Here is a 26,720-nt window from a genome sequence, read left to right as displayed (position 1 = left end):
TTTCCTCATTTAAAAAATGATTTTACTAATTTTTTATTGAAGTATAGTCGATTGGCAATGTTTCATTAGTTTTAGGTGTACAGCAAACTGAATCAGTAATACATGTACATGTCTCTATTCTTTTTTTAAGACTCTTTTCCCATGTAGGTTATTACAGAGTATCGAATAGAGTTCTATGTGCTATGCAGTAGGTTCTTATTATTTATCTGTTTTATACAGGAATGCATGCATGCTCAGTCATGTCTGATTCTTTGTGACCCTTTGGATTGTAGCCCTGCTGGGCTCCTCTGTCCATGGGATTCTCCAGGCAAGAATACTGGAGTGGGTTGCCACGCCCTCCTCCAGGGGATCTTCCCCACCCACAGATCGTACTGGTGTCTGCCTATATCTCCTGTATTGCAGGCGGATTCTTTATTAACTGAGCCACTTGGGAAGCCCTGAAATATACACATTACTATATATAAAAGATGGCTCAGTGGGTAAAGAATCTGCTTGCAATGCAGAAGCTGCAGGAGATGTGGGTTTGATCCCTGGGCTGGGAAAATCCTCTGAAGGACAACATGGCAACTCACTCCAGTATTCTTGTCTGGGAAATCAGAATCACCCTGCCATGCATAGTTGAGATGAGTATTCTTGGCCAGACACTACTGAGTGACTGAACTGAACTGAACTGATTCTTGGTCTTGGGCTTTCCTGGTGGATCAGCGGTAAAGAATCCACCTGCCATTGCGGGAGATGCCGGTTCCATCCCTGGGTCGGGAAGATTCCCTGGAATAGGAAATGGCAACCCCACTCCAGTATTGTTGCCTGGGAAATCCCATGGACAGAGGAGTCTGGTGGGCTACAGTCCATAGGGTTACAAAAGAGTCAGACACAATCGACTAAACAACAATATTCTTGGTCCCACCGCAGCCCTCTTGAATCACTATCTCTGAGTATAGCGTGAAAAGTTGAAAGTGAAAGTGAAAGTCACTCAGGCGAGTCTGACTTTTTTCAAGGCCAGAATACTGGAGTGGGTACCCTTTCCCTTGTCCAGGGGATCTTCCCATTCCAGGGATCAAACCCAGGTCTCCCGCACTGCAGGAGGATTCTTTACCAGCTGAGACACAAGGGAAGCCCATGAAAAGCTGCAGTTCTATAAAATTAATGTGCACGATAAAGACTGTGAGTCACCAGATTCTGCCAACTCTCAAATACAGGCTAAGGTCTTCCTCCCTTAGAACTTCCCCTGACCAATCTCATCTTCTGGGATCGTCATCCACAGTCCTGCCCACTGCCACCAAAAAACCTACAGCGCTGTCACTCCCTCTAACCAGACATTCTAGACACTAGGCCGCTGCTGCTGCTGCTAAGTCGCTTCAGTCGTGTCCGACTCTGTGTGACCCCATAGACGGCAGCCCACCAGGCTCCGCCGTCCCTGGGATTCTCCAGGCAAGAATACTGGAGTGGGTTGCCATTTCCTTCTCCAGTGCACGAAAGGGAAAAGTGAAAGTGAAGTTGCTCAGTCGTGTCCGACTCTGAGCGACCCCATGGACTGTAGCCTACCAGGCTCCTCCGTCCATCGGATTTTCCAGGCAAGAGTACTGGAGTGGGGTGTCATTGCCTTCTCCGAGACACTAGGCATTTGGTACCAATTGCTGTCCTCCATTGTACGTATACAATCATCCTCCACAAATGAAGAATAAGCCACCCAAGAGTATAAAGCATGTCTTGTAACTCCTAATGTCCTCAGACATTACACACCGACCACAGTAAGTACGATGAAAGCATTTACATACTTATTGTGGTCAGTATATATAGAAGTTTTCATTTTTAGTTCAGTTTAGTTGCTCAGTCGTATCTGACTCTTTGCGACTCCATGGACTGCAGCAGGCCAGGCTTCCCTGTCCTTTACCAACTCCCAGAGCTTGCTCAAACCCATGTCCATTGAGATGATTGATTTACCCATGCAGAAATGCCAAAAATATAAGCAAATGAAGCAAGTCTGTTAACTTTCTCAGACCACTGGTATAAAGGTTAAGGATATGCAGCTGAGCTAAAAAGAGTCTAGCATAGAGAAGTTGCAAAATCACACATCTACAGAATCCAGGTTGGAAGCACAAGCAGAATGGAAGGAAAACAATAGGGAGTGCTGAGTACTGGGGTAAACAGAGGATGCCTGATCAAAGCAAAAAGATCAGGAACTGATCCATATTCTGTTGATGGGATAATATTGTCATATTCAGATATTACCCACTGTGATTTCTCAACCCTTAGTGGCTGAAGCCTCTCATTCCAAACAGTTGTTTGTTTTCTAACTGAAATGGGATCATCTTATCCCTGCTATTGCAACATGCAAGCTTATTTAACAAGCGTGCATACCTTATTTAACAACATATGATGAGCATATCTTATTTAATGGTATGGGCCCATACCATATCTTTATTTAAAGATATGAGCATATCTTATTTAACAAGATATGATGGGCATTATTTTAATGCCAGGATATTATTTGACTGGATAGGTGGCTCCTAATTTAACCAATTCCTTACTGTGAGTATTTTAGTGCTAGTGCTAAGTTGCTTCAGTCGTGTCTGACTCTTTTTGACTCTAAGGATCATAGCTTGCCAGGCTCCTCTGTCCATGGGATTCTCCAGCAAGAATACTGGAGTGGGTTGCCATTTCCTCCCGTTGGGAGTTTTCCCAACCCAGGGATCGAACTGGAGTCTCCAGCATCTCCTGCATTGGCATGCGGGTTGTTTACCACTAGGGCCACCTGGAAAGCCCCGTGAGTATTTTAAGTGGTTCCTAATTTTTCACTTATGTTAAATAACACTGCTATAAACATCTTCAGATTGTGGCAAATCCAGGAAGGTGGATGGGGAAGAACAAATGAATTCATTCTTCTTTCTCCTTTTGTATAAACAACCAAGTTGGCTTAATTTTATATAAAGCACCATGCAAGAGCCTCTTCAAGATTGCCTTCCAAAAAGATTGTCAACCCTAACCCATTCCACACAGAATTCCTCATGGATTGTCATCTCTAACCCATACACACAGAATTCCGCATGAGGAATATATATACTGACCTGATACGTATAACTTTGAGAAGCTGATCAGTTATTTTAAAGTAAATCCTTACTGCATGGAATCATTGGGTCAGATAGAAAGCACATATTTAAGGCTTTTGATACACACTGTGAAATTTCTCACCAGAAAAAAACTGTACCAGGTTCACTGACACCAGTGTACCCTGCATTGAAAATAACTTGGGTCATATCAATAAAAGTTAGCAACTGAGCAAGTATTTGTCCATTTCCATAAGAAAAGCACAATGGAAATCTCCTTATATCCTTACAGCTATCTCTCCCAGGCCCAATGGAGAGACTTTACTGTGTTGTAATCATTCTGTGGCGGTTACTTAATCTGAAGAAAGGCAGTGAAGTTTAAATGGATATATTCATAGTTTGGCATCAGTGGGCCTAAGTTCAAATCTAGACTCAGCTTATAACCAGTTTCTAGCTGGGAGACCTGGGTCACACTGACATCTCTCAGCCTTAATTTCTACACGTAAAATGGAGATGATAAAACTTTTATCAGATGAAACGTTTAGCAAAAAGCCTAGCACATAATAAGTTCTCAGCCAACTATGGCTGTACAGTATATCTACACTTCACTGTGTGTGTGTTAATTGCACAGTCATGTCCGACTCTTTGTGACCCCATGAACTATAGCTTGCTAGACTCCTCTGTCCATGGAATTCCCCAGGCAAGAATACTGGAATGGGTTGCCATGCCCTCCTTCAGGTGATCTTCTTGACCCAGGGACTGAACCCAGTTTTCCTGCATTGCGGGCAGACACTTTACCATCTGAGGCACCAATTACAAAAATATAATTAACTCACTCTTTCATAGATTTTATTTAACATATTTGATTTTCATGAATATTTATTAGACATTTTACTTAAAAGGTAACAGTTTTATAAATTTATTTACTTTAAATTGGAAATAATATATTTGTTTAAATAAATGTACCTATTGTTTCTAATTTAAGAAGAGTGAATTAAAACAAAAATATGTTCAACATTATTCTTCTTCTAAATAGAAGTATTGCAATTAAGGAACTTGTAGAAGAGTTATAAGCAGCTTAAACTCATTGCTTTATTTGCATATATGCTTGTTGTAGAGTCATAATTAGTAAACTGAAACATATTTGAAACTCCATTATGTCTTTTTTTCTATTTGTTTGGCCATCTTCATTTGCATACACTCCTCACTGCTACCCTGTCTCTCCTGCATTTATGGCAGACTTTCATGTGCTGTAGGATAGTTCCATAATGTCTTTCATTTCCCAGAGACACACAGATTTCTCTTTTCTTTTTTGCACTTACCAATAAGATGCTCAAGTAAATGAAACTTTCATTGTTTTGTCAGCAGCAGCTTTGATGGACCATTTGGCTCACATAACCCTTAACTGACTTAGAAAGAAAAAACGTGCATTGACAGGGTGATTTTCAAGGCTAGAAAGATTTCTTTTCAAGTGTACTAAACATAATGCCAACCCCATAGCAGCACTGGCAATAGAAAGTTCGAGGTTGGCTAATTTAGCCCTCAGCACTTCTCAAACACATCCTAACTGAAGAAAACTTTGCAGACAGATAGAAAAATAACATATACAGACTGCATATTTATACATGTAACATAATACATCTGTATTATTTGTCAATCACTCTCTAAGTGTCCAGGTCATGGAAAGGACTCAAAAGTCATGGAGGACGTAACACACAAACAAATGACAGAGTCAGAGATTCTCCCACCAACTGTGTGACCTTGAGATTTTTACTGAACCTGAATCTCAGTTTTCTTTTCTATAAAATGAAAATAAAAGTACCTTCTGAGAGGTATTAAGAGAATTAGATAAGATGATAATTAAAAACGTGCCAAGCCTGGCACTTCAAAATTACTCAGTAAATATTAGCAATTACTAACCTTAATTAACCACTTCAGTTCAGTTCAGTTGCTCAGTTGTGTCTGACTCTTTGTGACTCCATGGACTGCAGCACACCAGGCCTCCCTGTCCATCACCAACTCCCGGAGTTTACTCAAACTCATGCCCACTGAGTCAGTGATGCCATCCAACCATCTCATCCTCTGTCGTTCCCTTCTCCTCCTGCCCTCAGTCTTTCCCAGCATCAGGGTCTTTTCAAATGAGTCAGTTCTTCCCATCAGGTGGCCAAAGTATTGGAGTTTCAGCTTCAGCATCAGTCCTTCCAATGAATATTCAGGACTGATTTCCTTTAGGATGGACTGGTTGTAACCAATAACCACACTGTTTTGATCTCCTCCCTATTTTCCATCATTTTTCTAGTGCCCACTCCCCCATATCTGCTCTGCCTATCCGCATAGCTTACACACTCCTGCCCTGTTCAGCTTACAACTTCTCTCAACTATCTGCAAGCGTGATTCACCAAGATTCCAGTGGTTTTTACAAACTAAAACATAAAACCCGAGTTTCCTTCAGGCACTCTCTTTTTAAAGACTTGACATTATCCATTACATTTTAATGCCACTATTTTTTATTAATATGATAACAGTTTGCCTTTCCTGCCCCCAAGGTCTCCTAGTCCTCACTTAATCCATCTCACAGCTGACAAATCCTCACCATGATTTAATTTTCTGGACCTAAATCTTCATGTTCTAAACCTTTCCTTGCCTCTATTTGTTCCTTAAGGGAAAGGTCAGGAATGAAGTGATAAAATGCCGTAAGAACTTAATGCTTGTCATTGACTTTTAATTTTTGACCTGTTCTATCTTCTTCCTTCTGAATATTATAGAGCATTCCACTACTTTAGCTGCAAGGTCTTTTCCATGAAATAGGATTACAATCTGAAAAAGAAGTCTTGGAGGATTACTTAATTAATGGCTTTTACTACTTACCAGAAAAGTCATGAAGTTTTCAAGTCAAAGGATGATTTTTCTAACCGCACACTCAACATACTAGTTTAGTGTCTATAATTTGGCTGAAATCTTTTTCCTTGTTAGAGTTCCAAGGGGCGAAAATATTATTACGGTCTCTGGCAAGAGGTTGTTTGGGAGCTATATTGATTGGTTTGTTTCCTAAACATCTTGGCTCTGCAGTGCTACAAAGAGTAAAAAATGTTTCCCTCCAGGAGCTGAGGCAAGATACCTTGAAAACAAGCAGGGAAGGAGTATGTTAATTGAAAAGATGGTGGTATTGTAAGAGCCGTCATTTCAAAATACAAATCCCACACGTTCGTTTTGTAGGAAAATTGGTGCTGGGATATCTGATGGCTGGAAAATTGAGGAAGAGAGCATGATGGCCTCAACATGGGGGCCTAGAGCCTGGGAATGCAAGCTCCAGGCCGGGAGGAGACCCAAGGGATGCCCGCTTTTCTAGCTCCATCACTGCTCCTGCCCTTTAGTTCTGCTTGGGCAGAGGGCAGAGCCTGGCTGGGCTGACATCACTAACAGTGACTTTAAATCTTTGGAAAGAGGAGCAATTTCCTCACTGTGGTATCTTGCAAGATTGATTTCACTGCAACACCTGAGACTCTGTATTGATAAATAACCACATAAGGGGAACAATGGTTGCAGCAACAATAGGGGTTCAATGTCTATTTGAGCTGTTCAACCCTACTTGAGCATCACCTCCAGGCTTCTCTTACAGGCTTCAGTCTCAGACAATCATTTAGGGATTTCCCAAGTGACTGCATCCAATGTGGGGCTTTCCCCCTCTGCTCTGTGATAATAAACTCCAAGTTTCTTATATATAAATATATGTGTGTGTATACTCCAGTACTCTTGCCTGGAAAATCCCATGGACGGAGGAGCCTGGTAGGCTGCAGTCCATGGGGTCGCGAAGAGTCAGACATGACTGAGCGACTTCACTTTCACTTTTCACTTTCATGCATTGGAGAAGGAAATGGCAACCCACTCCAGTGTTCTTGCCTGAAGAATCCCAGGGACAGCGGAGCCTGGCGGGCTGCCGTCTACGGGATCGCACAGAGTCGGACACGACTGAAGCAACTTAGCAGCATATATGTATGTGTATGTGTGTGTGTGTGTGTGTGTATGTGTGTGTGTATGTATATGTGTGTATATATATATGCCACACCGAGGCTAGGAGGTCTACCAGGATTACAGCTGGTGATTTTACACAGTAAAAACAAGCTGCTTCATTCCTTCCACTAAAACTTACTGACCCTCTATCACATCCCAAGCTTCAGGGTAATAACTGAGATACTATAACAGAGAACAAACCTGAAATATACACAATAGCCCTTTCTCAAAGCTCTGCCTCCCAGGCTTGACTTTTAAAGCTATAACACTTTCATTCATATCGAGATAAAAAGTTGCAGAACAGAGAATAACATTTGTCTTCCTGGATGTTTACAGGATGTCCTAGAGAATAACATTTGTCTTCTTGTATATTTACCTGACCTGTGGAGACAACTACAAGAACAAAAGGATTCTGCACCAAGAAGTTCGCAACAACCAGCCATACCTCTTCCCCTTTTAGTACAGAAGCCTGAATCCGAATTTGAGTAAGATGGATCTTTGGGACACTAGTCTGTCATCTTCTTGGTCTGCGGGTTTTCTGGATAAAGTCATGATTTCTTGTCCAAACATCTCATCTCTCCACTGACTGGCCTGTCGTGTGGCAGGCAGTACGAGCTGGGACTCAGTAACAAAAAGTACTACAGAGATCCCTATCCTCCCAAATTAAATACTGTCCCTGGGACAGTGAATACTGTCTCAAATGAGAGAGAACCTTGAATCAAATACTTAAACAACTGAATCTGAACTGATGAATGAGAGGTATCTGAAGAAAGGTACCTGGAGGAACTGATACGCAAACAGGATCCAAGGGATTAACATGAGTGAACCAGATAAGAGAACACAAGAGCCTTCCAGGGAAGGAGACAGCGTGTCAAAAAGCTCTATAGAAAGAGAGCACATAGTATTTATTAGGGACTGAAAGCAGGCCAGAAAGGTGAAGAGTCAAGGGTGAGAGGGAACACCATGCAAACTGATGCTAGAGCCCCAGGCAGGGAACAGAGTAGGCAGAGCCTTGTAGGCCTAAGAAGTCTGTCTTATCCTGAAATCAATGGGGTAGCTGATCAAGGATTTTAAGCAATGGGATGGCACAATCTGATTTGCATTCTAAAATAGTAATCCAGGCTGCAATGTGAAAATCGACTGGAGATGAGGCCTGATTAGATAGAAGGTGGCCAATAAGGGACTACTATAAAATCCTAGGCAAGAGGCCTCTGTCACCTGGAATAGGATGGGAGAGGCAGTGGTGGAAAATAAGGAAGAGACATGTGAAAGAGAAAGAAATTATCTTCACAAACATTCAAATGTCCTTCAGCTCTATCCAATAACAATTTCTCAATAATATATTTGAAAACTGGTTAATAATAGCAAAACAAACTAAAATAAAATACAGTAATCCTCTTATATACAAACCTTCAATTTGCAAACTTTCAAAGATGTGAATGTGTGTTTCATTAATGTCAGGCATCAGTGAAATTGCAGTTTGCCTTCTGTCTCCTATTGCTGACGATTCTTCAGCTCTACCATCTCCCACCTCCCCTCCCTCCTCCAGTCAGTAACTCTTCTTGCCTGTTCACTTGATGCCAGCCCCCATATGCCAGTTGCTGGACTGTACTACTGCATTTTTCAAGGTACTGTACTGTAAGATTAAAAATGCTTTATTTTTGTATTTTTTATGTATTATTTGGGTGAAAAGTATTATAAATCTATTACAGTACTGTACTATATAGTCGATTGTGTTAGTTGGGTACCTAGGCTAACTTTGTTCGATTTAAAAAAAATTGGATTTATGAATGCATTCTTGAAACAAAACTCATTCACATGTAGGGGACTTACTATAACAACTACACCAAACTGTGTTTGGTCCAGCACCAAACTGTGGCTTAACTTTAAAACTGTATGATCGTGTTCATCTCAAAACTAGAATGAAACCCTAAGTGATCTCGGACATGCCACATCCCACACAACATGGATCATTGCTAACACCCACTCCCTTTCCTTCTCCCAGTATTGTGGCCTTCACAGGACTTATCCTGGGTCCTTCCAGCACAGGCAGCATCTCCTTCCAAAAGAATGAAGCTGCAGTCATGTGGTTGCAAAGACTCTGGAAGAACAACTCTCCCTTCTATTGTTAATTCAGCTTGTTTTCACTTACCATCTGCCATGCTATGTGCCAGGCCCTCTCTAGATACTGCCCTCAGAAGCTTTCTGGTGTGTAGAAAGCATGTGAACAAATCACTGCTATTCAGGAGTACAGTGACAGAGATATACACAAATTTGGGCAGGGCAGAGGAGGGGGAGAACAGATTTTTAATTGACATGGCAGGCAACAGGGATTTTGGAGAGGAAACTGGGAAGATTATACACCTATGAAGATGCTTTAGCTGGATTTTGAAAGATAAAGAAGAATTTATCAGACAACAAAAGGAAGAACATGCTGGGCAGAGGGAATAAAAAAGCACAACTTTAGGGGGGAAATGCAAGTCACATGGTAATCACAGAGTACAGCTGATTCTTGAATGTAGGGGGAGGGGTGGTTAGGGAGCCCAATCCTCTGCACAGTCAAAAAAATTCTCATATTAACTTATAATCAGCCCTTCTTATACATGGTTCCTCTGTATTCATGGTTCTTCTGTACTTATGGTTCTGAACCTGAGTTTCAACCCACAGGAGATGAAGTAGTACTTTAGTATTTACCATTGAAAAAAATCGGCATATAAATGACCCCATGCACTTCAAACCCGTGTTGTTTGAGAATCAATTGTATAAAGTAATAAGCAGCAGGGGAAAGAAGGTGGATGGCTATTACTAAGCTGATAACATCTTATATTCTCCAAGAGTTCAGATATTGAAGGCCTGTGTGCCACTGAATGAAGTCTGACCTTTATCTATAGGTGGTAATCAGGCAGGATTAACTTGTCCAAGACTGAGCGCCTGCAGTCTAGAAAAGGAAGTGGCCTCTGGTAAAAGCACCATTGAGGCCAGCAGTGGTCTGGCACTGAAGGCCCTTAATCCGGGCCAATAGCAAGGCAGGATCCCAGCCCTCCCATCATGCCAGGGAAGAGGCCAACTCTTACCCATCCGTTGCCCAATTGATAAATCCTTTTCTGGCAAGCTATATCGTTCACCCATGGGTGCAAGGCCTGTCCTCTGGCTGCTACTCATGACAACAGAGGGCTTTCCATCACCCACAAACACTGAGCTGATAAACCAAGCCAAAGTCAAGCTCTGCTGTATCTTAGTACAAAAATACCACAGTTTTTGAATCACATGAGGGGAAGGGTTAGCACTCTTAATTAGATGATTAATATGCCAGCCTAGCTTAAGGGTCCCTCTCCTGGATTCTAGAACATCTAGAATCTCATCATTTTTAATCATGAAAAGGCAGCAGAGTATCTGCCAGCTGCTATTGTCCTTCTCCATGAGTTTCCTGCTCTGACCCTTCTCCAGCAGGCTTGGTGAGTGTTCAGTCTGGCCACTTGCTTTTGTTTGCTTGCATGGCAAGCAGAGAGGAGCAGCCTAAGAGAAGTTACACAAACCATTTACATTTTGTAACGACAGCCATTGGCATCAGGGTGCAGCGCATTGCAGGGAGGCAAGTTCGTTAGAGTGAAACTTGTCAGAAAGTTCTCGAATAAACCCATGTAACAGATGACAAACCTTGACCTAGTGCAGTGGCAGAGAGGTCTTGAAAGAGGGGGTGGGGGTCAAGAGATATTTACAAAAGGAAATGGCACTGGAAAAGTGGTTGGTACAGAGGATGGACTCAGACGTAAGTACAACTCCAGTGATTGAGTGGGTTATGGTATCATTTTCTGCAGCAGGGAACAAAGAGAAGCTGATGGGGAGGGAGGGAGTTAAATTTTGAACATGTGGAAGGTAAGGAGCCTCTGGGACACTGAAGACAGGACCCAAATAAGGGGACAGAAAGGGTCTCTTTTCACTCACCACCACCTCCCCAGGAGTGAGTCCAGTCCCTCGTACACAACAGAAGTTGCTTAATAAATGCCTGATGAATGAATGTGTCAACTCTCTATTTTATACAGAATTATCCAAATTTTAGGAAAGCATAGTTTTGCTGGCACAGGGCATATTCATTTTGGTGGCAAGTTCAACACATGTGAAAGGGAATTTCTGGGGCAGCAAAGCCTTGTTTTAAACTTTAACTCAACTCTGATTATATGTTGTTGATTCTTGATTTGTACTAAATTTTATGGATCACATAGAAGTCCTATATTTTTTATATAATCAACAAGGATCTACTGGAAAGCACAGGAAACTATACTCAACTGTTTGTAACAAGGGAAAAGAATATAAAAAAAAATACGTATGTATATATAGATGTGCTACATCTGTGCTGTATACCCATAACTAACATGATATTGTAAATCAGCTGTACTTCTTTAAAAAAAAATGACACTTGAAAAGGACCAATAGATATTTGTAAATAAACAAGTAAATGCAAATAAAATTAAGATTAAAGCTTATTTTATTAAAAAAGAAATACTATACTTTTCCCTGGAGTCCATATATATCACTGGCCTTCAAGTTTGAAGAACTCCAACAATCTCCATCTCATCTGGAAGCACCTGCCAACTGCAGTTACTTCACTTCTTAATGACCTTGTGTGTAACAGTCAACATCTATGTCAGGCTTTAACAAGAAAAAAACAATTAGGAAATGTATACGTTTTACGGTTCCAGAATAACAATACTTTGTGAATGTGCTATCATCTGAATAGTAGACAAGACCTCAAATTGTATTAGATTGGCCTAAAGGTTCATTCGGGGTTTTTTTGCAAGATGGTATGGAAAAACCTGAATGAAACTTTTGGCCAACTCATTAGAGTAGACTGAACCCTAGGAAGAGGAAAATTTAAGCAAAATAGTCATATACTATAAGGAGTTGCTAGCCAGTGCATTAACAGCAGATCACCCAGAGTAAAAATTCTCGAATGAATTTAATTTGCTATTGTTTTTTTGCTCAGCACCTTTTTATTTTCCTTAGCAAAGAGTTAAAAGTCTGAGTCTCAGTAGACAGGAAAAATAAAATGTAGCAAGAAAAATTTTATGTGTAATAGTTTTCAGAATATAAAATGTTGGTTATCCTCAGAAAGCACTTCTGTTTCCATTACAGTCAGCGAATCTCTTTCCACACCCTATCCATCCTAAATTTCTCCACACTTAGCATGTCACCTAGTCCGCCAGCCTCCTCTGTCCATGGAATTCTCCAGGCAAAAATATTGGAGTGGGGAGCCATTCCCTTCTCCAAGGGATCTTCCCCACCCAGGAATCCTCCTGCATTGGAGGCGGATTCTTTACTGTCTGAGTCACCAAGGAAGTCTCATATTTTTCAGACAAACTGCTAATGCATTGCCTTGATTAACAATTTGCCCAGATTCTCTCCTTCACTGAGCATTTGTGTCCTCTGTACCGTCAGTCTCCACAGAGGTGACCCAGGAGAGGGTAAGAACTTCATATTTTGTCTAGAAAATTCTTCTTTATCAGGCCTAATCCTCAGCCTGAACCCACACTCAGGCCACTACAGACTTGGCCTGAGCCCTGGGAAATGTGGACCAGCCCTGGCTTCAGGGAAATGATCTGGGAAAGTAGCCACCCAAAGCTGTGGGAACCACCATCAAGTTACCCACGGTCTTCTGACTCCAGCCTTGTGGTGTGACACTGGTAACTTGGCTTCTGTCTTATTTTCAAAACACAGTCCCACGTTGCTCTTCCAGATTCCTGCCCACCTCAGACTCAGTTCTAGAAATGTGCCTCTGCCTTGTTCTCAAAAATAGTCCTGATTAGGCCAGGATTAGGGATGAAATCAACATCGTTGACTTTGACCACTCCTTGGAAGGACTGATGCTGAAGCTGAAGCTACAGTATTTTAGTCATTTGATGGGAACAGACGACTCATTGGAAAAGTCCCTGATGCTAGGAAATATTGAGGGCAGAAGGAGAAGAGGGCATCAGGGGATGAGATAGCTGGATGGAATCACTGATGCTATGGACATGAACTTGGGCAAACTTTGGGAGATGATGAGGGACAGGGAGCCCTGGCGTGCTGGGGTCACAAAGTCCATGGAGTCGCAGAGTCAAACATGACTGAGCGACTGAACAACACAATAGGGATGTATTTGAACCTGCAGCTATACGGATAGTGTTTCATGCCACCATGTTTTCAAATTCATTCACATTAGACTTAGTAAATCTCCACTTCCTGGACATGTGGATCTTCTGGCGGCCAGGGAACTTGAACTTGGCCCTGCAAAGGGCATCAATCACATGCTCCTTGTCCTTCAGCTTGGTGGGGATGGACATTATGACTTGGCCAGTGTGGACCCTGGCCACTGTGCCCTAGGGCTTTCCAAAGGCACCACACATATCTGTCTGGAGCCTATCAGCTCCAGCACAGAACAACATCTTTTTGATACAGATGACATGATGGGGTGGAGCCACACCAGGATGTGAAAACCACCTTTGCCACAGCTTTTCACCATGTGATTGCTCGACAAATAAGGGAAGGCTCCAGGGCTTCAGAGGAAAGCTACTCATGCTTACCTCACACCATGTGGCCACAGAGTGGGAACTCATCCACTTTTGCCTTCTTCCACCTCAGGTCAAAGATGTAGATCTTAGCATCAGAGACACCTTGGCAAAACGGAGACTTTGGGTACAGCTTTTTCTTACAGTTCCCATAACACCATGCGGGGCAGCAGTCCATGAGGACACCAAAAACTTCGGTGGTGTGGCAAAGGGAAAGAGCCAGCAATTCTCTACTTTTTGGAGTTGTGGAGCTTCTGGTGGCCAGGGAACTTGAACTTGGCCCTGGAGAGGGCCTCAATCACGTGCTCCTTGTTTTTGCAGCTTGGTGCGGAGGGACATTATGACTTGGCCAAGTCCTAACAATCTCCATGCTGGAAACATCCATCCTATTCCCCTGGGTCCCTGCCTGGATTAAAGAATCAGCTCCCAAGTCTCTAGAAGGATGGAACCCTGCCCTCCTCTGGTCTGTACCTCCCTGAAGCTGCCAGTTGTCAAAACGTCTAGCCTAGTGGCTGGAGACTTGAAATCAATGTCAGTTTAATCTGGCTTTCTGAATAGAGCCTCACACTAGTTCCACTAGTGGAACATCATTTTTTTTTCTTTTTTAAATTGAAGTATAACTGATTTGCAATGTTGTGTTACTTTCAAGTGTACAACAAATTGATGTAGGTATACATATATATCTATTCTTTCTCAGATTCTTTTCATTACAGGTTATTATAAGATACTGAATGTAGTTCCCTGTGCTATACAATAGGTCCTTGTTGTTTATCTTTTTATATATAAAAGTGTGTATATGTTAATCTGAAACTCCTAATTTAACCATCCCTCTCCTCCTTTTCCCCTTTGGCAACCATTCATTTGTTTCCTTTTTAATTTATTTTATTAAAGTATAGTTGATTTACAATATTAATTTCTACTATATAGCAAAGTGATTTGGTTATATATACATTCTTTCTCATATTTTTTCATTATGATTTATCACAGATATTGAATATATAGTTCCCTGTGCTATACAGTAGGACCTTGTTTATGCATTTTCTATATAATAGTTTGCATCTGCTAATCCCAAACTCCCACTCTATCCCTTCACCACTCCTCCTCTGCCTTGGCAACCACAAGTCTGTTTTCTATGTCTGTGAGTCTGTTTCTGTTTTGTAGATAAGTTCACTAGTGTCATCTTTTCGACTCCACACATATAAGTGATATCATATGGTATTTGTCTTTCTTTTGCTTCTTCTTATCTCCTGGTTACTGCCAACAGTTACCTAGATTGAGAATCTTAATCTACTTGGCTACTACTGGCTGGACCTCCTTTTAGTCTCCATAGCTAAATTCACTTCCCTATTCTATCCCCTCCCTACCCCTTCTTCACCCTGTCGGGCAAGTCTAGCCTGAAGTTCTCACCTGCAGATAAGAAGGTGTGTCAGGCCATGAAGGATGACAAGAACATTGCACCAGCTCCCAAGGGACCTAAAGACTACAGGCCAATTAGCAGGAGAAAGAGAGTAAATTGATTTGAACAGATACAACATTAAGAAAATGTTCTCCATACTCATTTTGTATCTTTTTATTCCCTGACCAAATTAATTAAGTCAGAGAAAATTCGGTGTTGATATGCTCTAAGTTAATCAAATGTGTCTTTATGCAGTTAAGAGATCCCTAATAGAGTTAAGAAGTGCAAATGAGCACATCAAGAGCAAAAAAGAAACAGAGGCTTCATGGTATGAAAACAAAAGCTCAAAATGAAATCAAAATCAGAAATGCCTCTCTACATCTGGACATTGGCCCATAAGAAGGACCAAGATAAAGACACGAGCTGAAGAAAAACAAAGATATACCAGCTTTCTCTGCAGGAAAACACCCTGTCATGTCAACCAAATCTAAGAAGAAAATATTCTATGGAACATGCAAACCTCATGAAAAGAGTTACTGCTCCCATCAGACCTGCGGATGAGATCTGACTCAGTGGTAACTGGTGCCATGCAGCCTTTTCAACTGTTTCCAGGAAGTTGCAAGCCTGAGCCATGATCAGTCTTTGCACTAAATTTTACACACTGTCAAACATTTTAGAAAGGTCCACACCATGGTAAGATAGACCACTCATTACACCTCATTTTCATTTTATTTTCAACCACAGACAACCTGTGACAATTTTCATTAGAAAAGTCAAAGTGTTTGTTGCTCAGTCATGTCCAACTCTTTGCAACTCCCTGGACTGTAGCCTGCCAGGTTCCTCTGTCCATAGGATTCTCCAGGCAAGAATACTGGAGTGGGTTGCCATTTCCTCCTCCAGGGGATCTTCCCCACCCAGGGATCCAGCCCAGATCTCCTAGCATTGCAGGCAGAGTCTTTACCATCTGAGCCACCACGGAAGCCCAATTTTCATTAGAGAAAGATCTTAATTTGTAATTATTTTTAAGTTTGAAAGACAAACACGTCTTTCAGTTTACATTCAACTACTCTGTGGGGCAACTCACTTCTTTTTTTTTCCTTTTACATTTATTTTAATTGGAGTATAATTGCTTTACAATGTTGTGTTAGTTTCTGCTGTACCACAATGTGAATTGGCTATATGTATACATCTATCTCCTCTCTCTTGAGACCGGCCCCCATCCCACCTCTCTAGGTTATCACAGAGCACGGAGCCAAGCTCTCTGTGCTATACAGCAGGCTCCCACTAGCTATCTGTCTTACAAATGGTAGTGTAGTGTATATATATCAATCCTAATCTCCCAATTAGTCCCACCCTCTCCCCTCGTTGCGTCCACAAGTCTGTTCTCTATTTCTCTGTCTCTATTCCTGTCCTGCAAATAGGTTCATCAGTACCATTCTTTCAGATTCCACATATATGTGTTGTTGTTGTTGAGTCACTAAGTGATGCCTGACTTTTTTGCGACCCCATGGACTGTAGCCCATCAGGTTTCTCTGTCCATGGGATTTCCCAGGCAAGAATACTGGAGTCTGTTGCCATTTTCTGCTCCAGGGGATCTTCTCAACCAAGGGATAAAACCCGCATTAACTCCATTGGCAGGCAGATTCTTTAGCACTGAGCCACCAGGGAAGCCCCAATATATGTGCTATATTCCATATTTGTTTTTTCTCTTTCTGACTTACTTCACACTGAATGACAGACTCTAGATTCATCCACAACTCACTTCTAATCTTGTGCTTTCCTCTCCTCTGAGGATAACAGACATGTGGAAATCCTAGGATGACCCACTCTCCTTATCTTCTCAGTTATAGAACAGTATGAGGAACAGTAGCTAATCTACTGTTTAGACACAGAATCTTAATTCACTAGAAATTAATAATGTTTCTCACATTGCATATTTCTCACATCACATTTCAGCATCTCATCATTATTACCCAACTATAATGATACAAATGTCTGACTTGCCAGAGTCTGAGGCATTCTCTATTACTCCTTTATATTTCCCTAAATCCCAGACTCAACAGATTTATCTCCTCACCACTCACCAGCATGGAAAACTGACCCCTTTTCTAGTGCTTCCACTCCCCAACTGGTTCCTTTATTACCAAAATTCCTAAGAAATGCTCACATGCCATAAATGCTTAAAAAGATAATAAAAGTAACATTATTATATGTTTGCATAGTGCATTCATTACAAAGTACTTTTACATCCCTAATCTCACTTTAACTTTGTTTCTCATAAGAACACTGAAATATGAACACCAGGTATTATCAATCCCAAATTGAAAATTCTAAAATTCAGGCTGAGAATAGTTACAACCACTAATGACTTGCCTGAGATGACAAATACCATCATAGAAAGGCCAGGTCTAAAACCCAGATCTTTAGATTCTATTCCCTACATATTTCTCTAACACTGGCATTCAACCAATGATGACAGAATAAATGCCCTGAGGTAGTTAATGGCAGTGGAATCGTGTTCTGGATTCCTATAATAAAGAAGCCATGTACAAAGAATAAAGTGCTTCCCTCTGAGAACCTGGATTTCTCTATGACAGATGTGATGTGATTTATAAGGAACAAATATATTTGGTCATTCAGATGACCAAAATACGTTTCTGAAAGATATTTGGTCTTCGTCCACAATTCCTGCCTTGTGGCTCCCCAAACCCTTGGAATTTCCTGAGTAATATGAGTGAAGGGAGCATCTTTTATAATATTTGGTCTCTTGACCCCAGTTCCTGAAACTCCTTCAGACCCATAAAGGTGAAACGGGTGTCTTGGTGCCCCTTCACACCACAACTGGATTTATGTTAATGAAGGTCACTTTTGGAAACCACCCAAGGACAGGGGCTGGCTGTCAAGGGAGCTCATCATGAACAGAGGACTGCAAGTTTCAGTCTCACTCCCTGGATCTCCAGGGAGAGGACAGTGGCTAGAGGTTGAATCAAATACCAATGGTCAATGTGCTAATCAATCATGCTGACATAATAAAACCATCATAAAACACCCGAAGGATGAGGTTCAGAGAACTTCCAGGTTGTGAAAACAGGGTGCTTCCGCTTGCCACCAAGCAAGGCCCCAAGGTCCCCAAGAACAGAAGCTCCTTTGTTGGGGACACTGCCCTATGTAACTCTTCATCAGGCTGTTGATCTGTATCCTCTAACAGCCTTTGTAATAAATCTGTAATGGAGCGAGTAAACGATTCCTTGAGTTCTGTGAGCAGTTCCAGCAAACTCACGGAACACACGAAGGAGGTCGTAGGAACCTCTGATTTATACAGGGTCAGCCAGAAGTCAATCAGGATAACACCTGGACTTGCGACTGGCAGCCTGAGTTGGAGTCACTGGAACCTCCAATGCATAGTCTGTCAGTCAAAAGCACAAGCCATAACCTGGGCTTGCCACTGATGTTTGAAGTGGAGAGCAGTCTTATTGGACTGAGCCCTTGGTGTGCGTGCTAAGTCGCTTCAGTTGTGTCCTCTCTTTGCAACCTCATGAACTGTGGCCCACCAGGCTCCTCTGCCCATGAATACTAGGCAAGAATACTAGAGTGGGTTGCCATGCCTGCCTCCAGGGCACCTTCCTGACTCAGGGATCAAACCCGCGTCTCTTAGTCCTTGGAATCTGATGCTAATTCCAGGTATGTAGTGTCAGAATTGAGCTGAATTGTAAGACCACCAGTTGGTGTCTGAGAATTGCTTGGTGATGTGGGGAAGTCTCCAGTCACATACATTGGAATTGGGCCCAAGAACCCATTTAATAGAAACCAAAATAAAGGGACTAGTCTTATTTCTCCTTCCTAAGTGGGCCATAAAGGCACTCAAAGTCAAAGGGAAACTACAGTGCTGCAGGAGACCCTAGAGCCTGCATGTCTATACTCTATTTTTTTTTTCTCTCAAATAGCTACAAAAAGAATTTCTCCATTTTCTTTAAGAATATTCATCTAAGGAAAGTAAAAAACTTAAAATGGTTTCAAGGTGACTGATATAACCTAACAATAAATCGCCAGAACCTGTGATTTTTCAAGATGAAAAAAAAAAGAGAATAAACAATAATACATTAGAAATCAGATGGGCCAGGTTTTACATGTCAGCCCTCCACTTGCAATCTCTAGAATCATGAGTAAGTTATTTAGCCCATCTCAGTTCTCAGTTTCACATATGAAATGAAGACCACGGTAACCATCACAGGATAAAGTGAGCTAACATGTGAAAAAAACTAAGGCAGATAGTGCAGGTCAACACACGGCTTCTCAGGTGGCACTAGTGGTAAAGAATCTGCCTGCCAATATAGAAGACATAAGAGACACGGGTTTGATCCCTGGATTGGCAAGATCCCCTGGAGGAGGGCATGACAACCCACTCCAGTGATTTTGCCTGGAGAATCCCATGGACACAGCAGCCTGGTGGGCTACAGTCCAAGGGGTCAGAAAGAGTCCTGAAACGGCTTAGCATGCATGCACAGGTCAGCACATGGAGTGCATTTGTCCAGAGCTGAAATACTAAAATTTCCTAGACTCTCTTTTGGTTAGACACAGCCATGAGATTCAGTCCTGATCACTGGCACGTCAGCAGGAGTCTGTCCATATTTTCCTCTTCTGTTTTCTCTCCATCCTACAGGGATCCTGGATCAAATCTGGGTTACTTGGCCATCAGCTAAGCCTGTTCAAGCAGGAGCCTGAGAACTAGATGGCACTGTGTGGCCACCACCCAGCCTTAAACTACTCACCTAATTTCGAATTACTGCTTGAGATAAATAAGTACCTATTTGGTTAAGCCCCTGTGTCAGAATTGGAGAAATTTGATAATAAAGCAATGGGGAATCATAAGAGGTCCAAAGTTTAGCCAAACCCTAGTCTGACAGCATGAACCAACATTGGCTTGGCAAACATCTATGCCCACCAAACATTAGTCTCTTAAGTTTCCTTCAGTTGAAATGGTATGTGTTTGGAAAATGACTACCATCATATCGGTAAGTAAAAAAGCTGAATTACCGAAAGCCATAGATCATACAGTTGAATCTAAATTTTGTTAGGAGAAAAAAAAAAATTGCTGTGTGTCCAGAAGCTCAGAGGATTCTATTAAGCACAGTACTCGGAAGGAAAATAAAAATGTGTATTTTCATTTTAACAAAGTCATTTTGACAAAACTGCTTCAACATGTCCTGCTGGGTTTCCCATGGGCCAAGGGTATGGTGGATCGAGGCCAAGTGGAAGTCTACGGCAACCAGAGAAACTGGAAATGAGTGTCTGTTTGAGCTGCATTAATTATGTGATTCTTTACACATGGCCTTGGGTGGATATTTTGAGGAAAAAATGACTCATCTAGTTTGTGATGTTTATCACATGACTATCCAGCACAATGTGAGAGAATGGTAGGCTGATCCTGTTTTTATTACACCAAAGAAACATATTTCTCAGATTATATTAGCACAGTTGTGGTTTCTAACATTCCTGCTACTTCCTCACTCATTCCCAAAGAAATTTATGCTCTTTCTGGGCAAAGATATGCTTTAAGCCAAGTGAAAGTGAAAGTCGCTCAGTCATGTCCGACTCTTTGCGACCCCTATGGACTGTATAGTCTATGGAATTCTCCAGCCCAGAATATCAGAATACTGGAGTGGGTAGCCACTCCCTTCTCCAGGGGATCTTCCCAAATCAGGGATTGAACCCAGGTCTCCCTCGTTGCAGGCGGATTCTTTACCAGCTGAGCCACCAAGGAAGCCCAAGAATTCTGGAGTGGGTAGCCTATCCCTTCTCCAGTGGAGATTTCCGACTCAGGAATCGAACCGGGGTCTCCTGCACTACAGGTGGATTCTTAATCAGCTGAGCTACTAGGAAAGCCCCAAAATAGTATTTATTCATTATTATCTACAAATATGGGCCATGCAGGCTTCAAAGAGACAGGTAGAGCAAGGAGTTGATTCCAACCCAGGGGATGGAGGGATCCTAAAGTATTCTCAAAGTAGGAACACCTACCAACACACCTTCCCCTCCAAACACACACACACACAGTATATTCTAGAAAACCCACATAAAGATTAAAATTCAGCCCTTCATGTCTAAAGGGTACATGCATGCATGCTCAGTCGTGTCCAACTCTTTGCGACCCCAAGGACTATAGCCCGCCAGGCTCCTCTGTCCATGAAATTTCCCAGTCAAGAATACTGGAGTGGGTTGCCATTTCCTACTCCAGGGGATCTTCTTGACCTAAGGATTGAACCTACATCTCCTGAAGCTCCTGCATTGGCAGGTGGATTCTTTATCACTGCACCACCTCATACCTAATAATAATCAAGAAGTATCTCATCAAAATACACTTATAGAGCCATTTGGAAACAACTACATCAAACTGTCCTGCTTGGTCTCCTGTAGTTCAAGCCAGAGTAGAGCAGTGGTCCAGTCCAGGTGGGATGTTTCCAAGGAGATCTTGGAAACCGTGAGCAGCTAGAAATGAACATCTACACTGAGTGCAAAGCACTGTACGAGGCACAAAAATGAGTTTCCACAAAACCTCACAAGATAGTATTGAAATCAGCAAGTAAAGAATTTTAGAAAACTGTGATAGATAATTATGCAGATAATTGCATAGGAGGTGAAACTGAATAAATTAAAGCCAGGCTTTCCAGGTGGCTCAGTGGTAAAGAATCCGCCTGCCAAGCAGGAGACGCTGAAATCGCAGGTTTGAACCCTGGATCAGGAAGATCCCCTGGAGGAGGAAATGGCCACTCCAGTATTCTTGCCTGGGAAATCCTATGGACAGAGAAGCTGGTGAGCTACAGTCTGTGGGGTTGCAAAAGAGTCGGGCATGACCTAGTGACTAAACAGCAGCAGCAGCAGATAATAAAGCCATGGGAAGTTGTAAGATGTACAAATAAGAAGCCACTAACTGTAATAACAAAATACACACCATCTCTGCAAGGCCTCTGTGAACCCTCCACCTTGATTCAGGACCTGTTACTTTCCACATCAAACACATAGTCTTGAATTGCGCCTCGGCAACAACAATAAAAGCCAGTGGATAAAAATGGGCAAAGGAATAATACCAATAATAATGATGGCTAACTTACATTGAGGCTTTAGGGAAGAAGTATAATACATAATTAAAATAAATACATTAAAATATATAATTAAAAGTGTAATATAAAGCTATACATAGTTAGAGAAAGAGTGATTTAGCATTATTTTGCTAAAATACAGGGAAAGGATAGATGTTATACTCAATTGACAACATGGAGCCCAGATCACTCACCTGCATTTCTGCCTAATTGAGCACATGCCACTTTCTTCCCACCGGGAGCATGAATGAAGCCTAACAATTAACTGACAATTTAGCTTCCTGATAACAAACTAGAATTCTTTCACTAAGAAACAAGAGGGCCCAGGGATATATACCCTTTGTGTTGCTACAAACTGATTTTCCAGGGTTTCTATAAATTAGTCATTTCAGAATCTCATCAGAAGAACACATATGTAACTTTTTTTTTTCAAGTCCACCAATTGAACTGGTTTAGGCCGCTGGAATGACTGTGCACACACAGTGATATAATGGCTTAACGCTTTCTAAGAAAAAAGCACTTTTCCTTTATTATTCAGAGATGGTTCCTTGATCTCGCAGCTGGCCGGAAGAGACACAGAATTCATGTGCACGCACTTGAAAAGGACACTGTTTCCTGCTATCTTACTGCTGCAACTTACAGATAAGATGGGAGGTTAGTTTGTATTTCTTTAATCATTTCTTTTCTTCAAATCTATTTCCTAGCACAGAGTCAGTTAGTATGACTGAAAGCCTTCATCTATAAAATCTTATTTTAGATTTCTTTAAATATTTTTCTATTTGATGGGCTGTTAAAGGAGATTGCTTCCTTATCTCATCTTTATTTCATAGCAAGTTGGTATCAGTTTTTGCACAAAGAAGATACTGCAAATTGGCTTACTCAACTTCAATTCCACTCTTTTACTAACTTCCTGCTAAAGCTTGGCTGCTTTAAAAAAAACTGCCTCTCTTGGATGTCTCTGCAACTAGTGTTCTGGATGCAAATTAATCTTACCCATTAGATGCACTTGAGGAAGGTCTGGAGGGAGGAGGTGAGTTGAAACAACTTCCTGGGGCCTGTTTCTGCTAATGGCAGTGGCCACTGTGTTTTTCTAATCTCTAAACCACAATAACGGCAGTACCTTCTTGTTCTAAGTAATTTCAGGAGCCACCTCATGACTCCTACTCCTTCATTCACCTAATGATTTCTAGGGTTCCCTAGAAATAAAGATTTCCTTTCTTTCCCCCTCACTTGCTACATAGATGCTCTGTGCTGTGCTAAATTGCTTCAGTTGTGTCTGACTCTGCAGCCCCATAGACTGTAGCCCACCAGGCTCCTCTGTCCATGGGATTTTCCAGGCAAGAATACTGGAGTGGGTTGTCATGCCCTCCTCCAGGGGATCTTCCCAACCCAGGGAGCAAACCCATATCTCCTGTGTCTTCTGCATTGCAGGCAGATTCTTTACCACTAAGCAACCGGGAAAGTCCGTTGCTACATAGATCTATTTTAATAAAACATTTGATTTCAGTGCTTGGAAAACCACAGAGAAAAACATTAAGGGAGCAAAGCTTGATTGAGGCCACTTCAAAAGTGGTCAGATATTCTCTCTCCATCACCACCACTCCTCCACTTCAGAGCAGTAATCTAACCACAGGGTTAAGATTCACAAGCTCTAAGAAGCAACTTCTGACCATATGGTCCCCACTCCCCGAGAGCAATACCAGCCTTAAGATAACATTCCAGTATTGCAAATCTTCAAGATCATTCCACAGCCAACCTCAAAACACTAGAATTCCACAGTTTCCAGACCTCACCTCCTTCTCTGCTTGCCTCCTTCAGTCTCATATGACTCAAATCAGAAGCGCTAGGAAATCTGTTATTCTATACTATCCTGCTGCTGCCCCTGTATCAAAACACCATTTGACTTCTTCAAACACACACACACACACACACACACACACACACACACACACACAAATGACAGTTATAAAGGGAAGAATTTATAATTAAGAAGAGAACACGGACTTCTCTGGTGGTCCAGTGGTTAAGAATCTGCCTGCTAAGGCAGGAGACACAAGTTTGATCCCTGGTCCGGGAAGATGCCACAGGGCAACTAAGCCTGTGAGCCACAACTACTGAAGCCTGCATGCCTAGAGCTGGTGATGTGCAACAAGAGAAAGCAATGAAAACCCAGCACAGTCATAAGTAAATAAATAAATTTTTTTTTAGAAGAAAGAAGATGAAAAGAAGTAGATCTGATTAGTAAGAAAAGGTCAATGATCCCTTTCCTATAATATCAAGACATATAAGAAACTATATTGAAAGGCAGTAAACTCTTTACTAACCTGAGGGAAGAGAGAATAAGTTGAATTGTCAATGGTGAATGAGTATAAAAACTCCCCATCGTACCACAGGCTTTTCCCCATGGGGGAATTCATTTTAGTCATAGCAAAGAGATGGGCAGGGTCACAGCAGTCTTCCATCTGTTTCCTAGGAGAGAAAATGGAGAAAGAAAAGAACGGCAGGTTAAGTGAGCAGCAGACTCATTCACTTGTCATTCCCACAGAGATGTGCAGCCTTACCTCAGCACCAGCTCACAAAAGCATCTGTGTCTCTAGGGTGATTAGACAACTATTTATTCACCCTTCCAGCCATCGGAATGCATGACTGGAATATTTCATAATATTTTAAAAAGTTTCAGAAGAAAAGACATCAGGCGGTAGGATTGTAAATTGGTGCAACCACTATGGAAAACAGTATGGAGATGCCTCAGAAAATTAAGACTAGAACTACCATGTGACCCAGCTATTCCATTTCTGGGTATTTATCACATGCGCACAAAAACACTAATTTGAAAATGAGATATATGCATTCCCTATGTTCACTACAGCATTAAAGTTCTCCCTTGGTATATGCAGGGAACTGGTTTCAAGATCTGCCTCAGACACTAAAACCCACAGATGTTCAAGTTCCACAGTCAGCCCTCCATATTTGAAGTTCTGCATCCATGGATTCAACCAACCTCACATTGTGCGGTACTATATGTATTTATTGGAAAAAAAAAAAACATGTAGAAGTGAATCTTACAGCAGTTCGAACCCATATTGTTCAAGGGTCAACTGAATTAACAATCACGTAATCGTGTGCATGCTCGGTCGTGTCCGATTCTTTGCGAGTCCATGGACTGCAGGACTGTAGCCCACCAGGTTCCTCTGTCCATGGGATTTCCAAGACAAGAATATTGGAGTGGGTTGCCATTTCCTTCTCCAGTATTTACGACAGCCAAGGTATAAAAACAACTTAAGTGTCCATCGATGGACGAATGGTAAAGAAGATGTGGTACACCACAGAAATCTACTCAGTCATAAAAAAGAATGAAATCCTGCCATCTGCAACACAGATGACCCTTGAAGGTATTATGCTTAGTGACATAAGTCAGACAGAGAAAGACTGATTTCATTCACAGGTGGAATCTACAAAAACAAATGAAAAACCAAAATAAAACAAAAACTAACTCACAGTTACAGAGATCAGATTAGTGGTTACCAGAAGGGAAAGAGGCTGGGGGATGGGTGAAATGAGTGAAGGGGGTCACCTCTCTGGTGATGGATGGTAATTAGATTTGTGGTGGTGATCAATTTGTAGTGTATACAGGTGTCAAATTATAAGGCCGTACACCTGAAACTGATATAACTAAACAGAAACAAAGAAAAATATCAGCTCTCATATGCAGCTGAAATGTGTTTGAAAGCAAAAATAATCATTGTAATTGCAGACTGATGGATTTAAATATCCAAGGCTTGGATGGCTAACATCTCTTCATGGTGATTTAACCATCAAGTGGTGACTTTCAGAGACCAGGGACTTTAGGAGAGCTGTACAGAGTAGGAAAAACACAGATTGGCCCTAAAAAGGGTACACCCCCCAAAACTGAGGATGTGATCCAAGAACGAGCCCTGGGAAATCTCTGTGAACAGGAACTGAATGAGATGAGGGATGTGATTTCAGGCACTGATGAAGCAATCTGCATTCCAACTGGTAAATCTCGTGAGCTTTTCCTGTTCTTGTTTTGTCTGACCTCTCAGTAGGGTGGGACGTAGCTGAGCACCGGGACTTGGCAGAGGTTCAACTCCTTCCTTACTCCCTTTATCTCTGAAACACCAGGGTCTCCTGGGTCTCCCCCATCCACCCTCCTGGGATGGCTCACAGCTGTTCCTCTGCTGGTCCTTCACATGGAGGCCACTATTCTACTAGCCAATCTTTACATTCTCCTCAAATTCAAAGCCTGTCAGAAACCAACTCTGTTTCCTCACTGAGCTTTCAGGAATAAAAGAGCTTATTCCCCAGTTCCACTTCTAGAAGGACCAATAAAATAAACTGCTGACATAAACCACTTCTGAATGGCACCCCCAAGTAGACTTGCCTGCTCAGATATCTTTAGCCACCAGTGGTACCCAAGCTTGGAGCTGAAAAGTGGCAGGTAATTGGAATATAGTCATGCTCGGTCTCACAGGGTTGGTTCTGTAACCCCCCTCCACCTAAATACCAAACCCCAAGGATGCTCAAGACCCTTACATAAAATGGCACAGTGTTTGCAGATAACCTACACACATCATTCCCTGTACCCTAAATCATCTCTAGATTA

General features: G+C 41.9%; 1 protein-coding gene and 1 pseudogene across 2 annotated transcripts in view; both read right to left on the bottom strand.

Moving 5' to 3' along the window:
• The window catches only part of ST8SIA1 (ST8 alpha-N-acetyl-neuraminide alpha-2,8-sialyltransferase 1), a 171,804-nt gene that overhangs the window by 89,422 nt on the left and 55,662 nt on the right, over positions 1-26,720 (bottom strand). For both annotated transcript variants that reach the window (XM_081596594.1, XM_081596593.1), the window contains exon 2: positions 24,421-24,565. In XM_081596594.1, the coding sequence (XP_081452720.1) occupies positions 24,421-24,565 (145 nt within the window). The remainder of the gene's footprint in view (positions 1-24,420; positions 24,566-26,720) is intronic.
• LOC145503702 (large ribosomal subunit protein uL16-like) lies at positions 13,223-13,781 on the bottom strand (annotated as a pseudogene).

The sequence above is a fragment of the Giraffa tippelskirchi genome, chromosome 4 (assembly GCF_054371585.1).
Source record: "Giraffa tippelskirchi isolate mGirTip1 chromosome 4, T2T-mGirTip1v1.2.pri, whole genome shotgun sequence".
Classification (NCBI taxonomy): Eukaryota; Metazoa; Chordata; class Mammalia; order Artiodactyla; family Giraffidae; genus Giraffa; species Giraffa tippelskirchi.
Note: the sequence above shows the minus strand (reverse complement) of the source record. Positions and strands in the feature narration are given on the sequence as shown.